The following is a 3,213-nucleotide window of genomic DNA, read 5'->3' as shown; positions in this document are numbered from 1 at the left end:
ATAGAATGGCTTTACGAGGGAGCTGTTTCAGAATGTGTGCTGTGATAAGATCGTGGCCAGGAGCTTTTTTAGAAGGTAATTGGTAGATGATGTTCATTATTTCTGAGGAATGAAAGGCATTAGGAGGAAGGGTCATTTGGGGTGGAATTGGTAATAATGTTAAAATTCACTTTCATTCTCTCCCTCTACCTCTGCTTCTGTCTCTTCCTCTCTTCACTCTATCTAACTTTTAATTTATTATTTATTTATATAACCAATATTTCATGACAATGTTGAAACCTTAATTATAAATTTGCTATTTATATAACTTAGAAACAGACCTAGGATAGGGGCTATACAGTAACCGCATCACAAATGACAGAAGTACGCTAATGACGTACTAATATTTACTATCCACTAATGCTTGATGCATCTCCTTTGATAAACATTTTTAAATTTAGCCAAATAGAGTTTATCCAATTAATGTACTTCTACGGGTATGAAGTTGTCATGACATTCATTTACTGATCATAATATCTCTTATCCGGAATATTGCGTTGACCGGAATAAATCTGACCACATTATTCAGGATAAATAGGGTTATACTGTATATAAATGATTATGTGATTAGCTTTGTGAAGTATTTGTTAATTAAATACCATGTGAAAACTTTTATGCAGCCAAAACATTTCTCTAGGATGGGATGTGCAAACACTCACCAAATTCTATCGTGAATGGTAGCAAGGTCATTTCCTACACTGAACTGCCTCAAGATGATGAGGAAGCTCTCAAAGCTGCAGTGGGAACCATAGGTCCGGTGTCGGTTGCGGTGAAAGCCTCCAGTCAATCATTCCAGCTCTACAAAGGAGGTCAGTATAAGCCACTAAAAACATAAAAGTTACCAACCAATTAATGCTTTTTCTAGTTTAGGTTTGTATTAATAATATGACAAATAATTTGTATTAATATTGAGTTGACAGTGAGGTCAAAGATTAATTATTTACTGAAATAATAATAAAATTTAAAATTTCTTAAGAGACCAAGACGATTTTGGCCATGAAAAAACTATTCTTTAATAGAGAGATTAAGCCTGCTATTAATAATAAATAGAATTCGAGCGGATTAAGTAGCCAAAACGACCATGAATTATGTCTGGGCAGTTAATCCGATATTTTGTTTTCTCTTCATCAGCAGAATGTCCTGTAATGTTTCCATACATCTTTTATTATAAACAATTTACCTTTATTTCTATCAAATTATTGCATTTTATCTCACCATTTTATAATAATATCTAGCTATTTACATATATACCCTACTTATTACATTAATTTACGAAAATTGCAAGTAGGTTAAATAAAAAGGTAAAAACAGGCATATGTGAAATATAAATTTTATAAAGCTATGTTCCCTTATTTTTTTGCATCCACAAGTGGTACAAACATTGTGCCGCTCTATGCGCAAATTTACTCTCATAGAAACATATTATAAGGTTATTGAAAACGTATAACAAATTAATGGTAGATATTAATTCTATTTTTTCTGGCAGGCATAATGACAGATTCAGGATGTGGGCCGGAACTTGACCATGCAGTGCTGGTCGTAGGTTACGGCAGGGCATCCAACGTTGATTATTGGATTGTCAAAAACTCTTGGGGCCCGACATGGGGAGAAAAGGGATATATAAGGATAGCGAGGAATCAAAATAACACCTGCGGCTTGGCAACCTACCCCAGCTTCCCAATTCTGGAGAAACAAGCGAACGATGAAAAACCAACAACCACACCACAACCATCAGATCAACCTACAACAGGAAAACCACTACCTTCGGACGCGTGGAGAACAGTCCTTTCCGGTCATCTATTATTTGCCACTCTTTTTTTAATTTATTTTTCAACAAAATTCTGAGATATTTAAATTTATTTTGGTAATGTAAAAGGGATTTTAAGGTTAATTGCAAAAAAACTGCAATATAAAATATGATGAATGAATGAATCAAAATTAACTATAATTAAAGTATTAGAGTTTTATTTAATATTATATTTAGTCTAAAAATTCAAGTCTGAAGTAACTGAGGTGTTAAAGTACAACGTACAATTGTAATACTTTAAAAAATATCTTAGTCGTAGATATTTTGTTGTGCACAGAATATGGAAAAATTTATATAAATTATTTAATTACCTTCCTTTCAGTGTTTAAGTGTTTACCTTTCAAATTCCATTGAGTATGCTTTTAAATTCTGAAAGTGATAAGAATTAAGTGATAATAATCTTTGCGATTATTATAACTGTTATAAGTATTATTACATATGCCCTATGTTTTATGTTATAAAAAATAAACCGGAAGAAAAAAAAAAAAGGGTAAACTTGTTCTTAACACTAAATTAAATGTTTTCATAATAGTTCCCGATATCTTCCTGTTACGTTCTAGTAGTTTAATAATTAATATCAAATAATTTTATTTATAGCTTGAAATTATGTTAAACTTAATTTTAGAACATTTTAGCAGAGTAGGGAGTACATTTTGTGTTATTTTAGATTTTTAACATAATCTCGACTTAACATTGTGTTTTTCTGTAGTTCTTTTTGTTCTTTCTTATACGGTTGTAAAACTAAAACTTAAATGTTATCGAGGTGATAACGTTTTCTTAGAGCTGTTATAACATCCAAATAATAAGATCATAGAACATCAGTAAATGAACGACTCGAATAAAGAAAAAAATATTGCTTTAAGTTTTTATAATAAATCTGCATTTGGACTCAATCAAGTAGGTTACCTAAACAGTAGATAATATAAAGTATATTGTAAAAGTGAAGAAGAGGGATGAGGAAAGAAAGTGAGGGTAAAATATAAAGGGAGGGGAATAATGTTCTAAAATTCTTTTAAGTTCTATTCTTCCATATATTGTCAATCGTACTGTAACTACTTAAAAAAATTAAAAGTCGTAATCAAATTCTCAAAAAAATTAGGTATTATATTCTACCATATCTAATATATTTTAGATGTCAACCAAAACGTTTGATTGATGAAATATAAAAATAGTTAAGAAATCGTCACGGTGAACGAATGGCAAAGATGCATTTTTGGGAATTCGTCGTTTATTAAAACTTATTCTTTCACAATTTTTACCAATTTTTAAACAAAAAACTTTTTTTTATCTTTATTGAAATTTAAAATTGTACATAATTATACATTTAGTAAATTTGATGTAAGTTATTATGGAGTGATACAGGCGTG

General features: G+C 30.4%; 1 protein-coding gene across 1 annotated transcript in view; it reads left to right on the top strand.

Annotated features, from left to right (window-relative positions):
• Positions 1–2,161, top strand: part of LOC106691003 (cathepsin L) — a 13,852-nt gene extending 11,691 nt beyond the window's left edge. Inside the window, exons 6-7 of the mRNA XM_014436639.3 lie at positions 677–848; positions 1,526–2,161. Coding sequence (XP_014292125.1) covers positions 677–848; positions 1,526–1,884 — 531 coding nt within the window. The 3' untranslated portion in view covers positions 1,885–2,161. The remainder of the gene's footprint in view (positions 1–676; positions 849–1,525) is intronic.
• The last annotated feature ends 1,052 nt before the right edge of the window (positions 2,162–3,213 follow it).

The sequence above is a fragment of the Halyomorpha halys genome, unplaced genomic scaffold, assembly GCF_000696795.3.
Source record: "Halyomorpha halys isolate HHAL.00 unplaced genomic scaffold, Hhal_1.1 Scaffold2030.1, whole genome shotgun sequence".
Classification (NCBI taxonomy): domain Eukaryota; kingdom Metazoa; phylum Arthropoda; class Insecta; order Hemiptera; family Pentatomidae; genus Halyomorpha; species Halyomorpha halys.
Note: the sequence above shows the minus strand (reverse complement) of the source record. Positions and strands in the feature narration are given on the sequence as shown.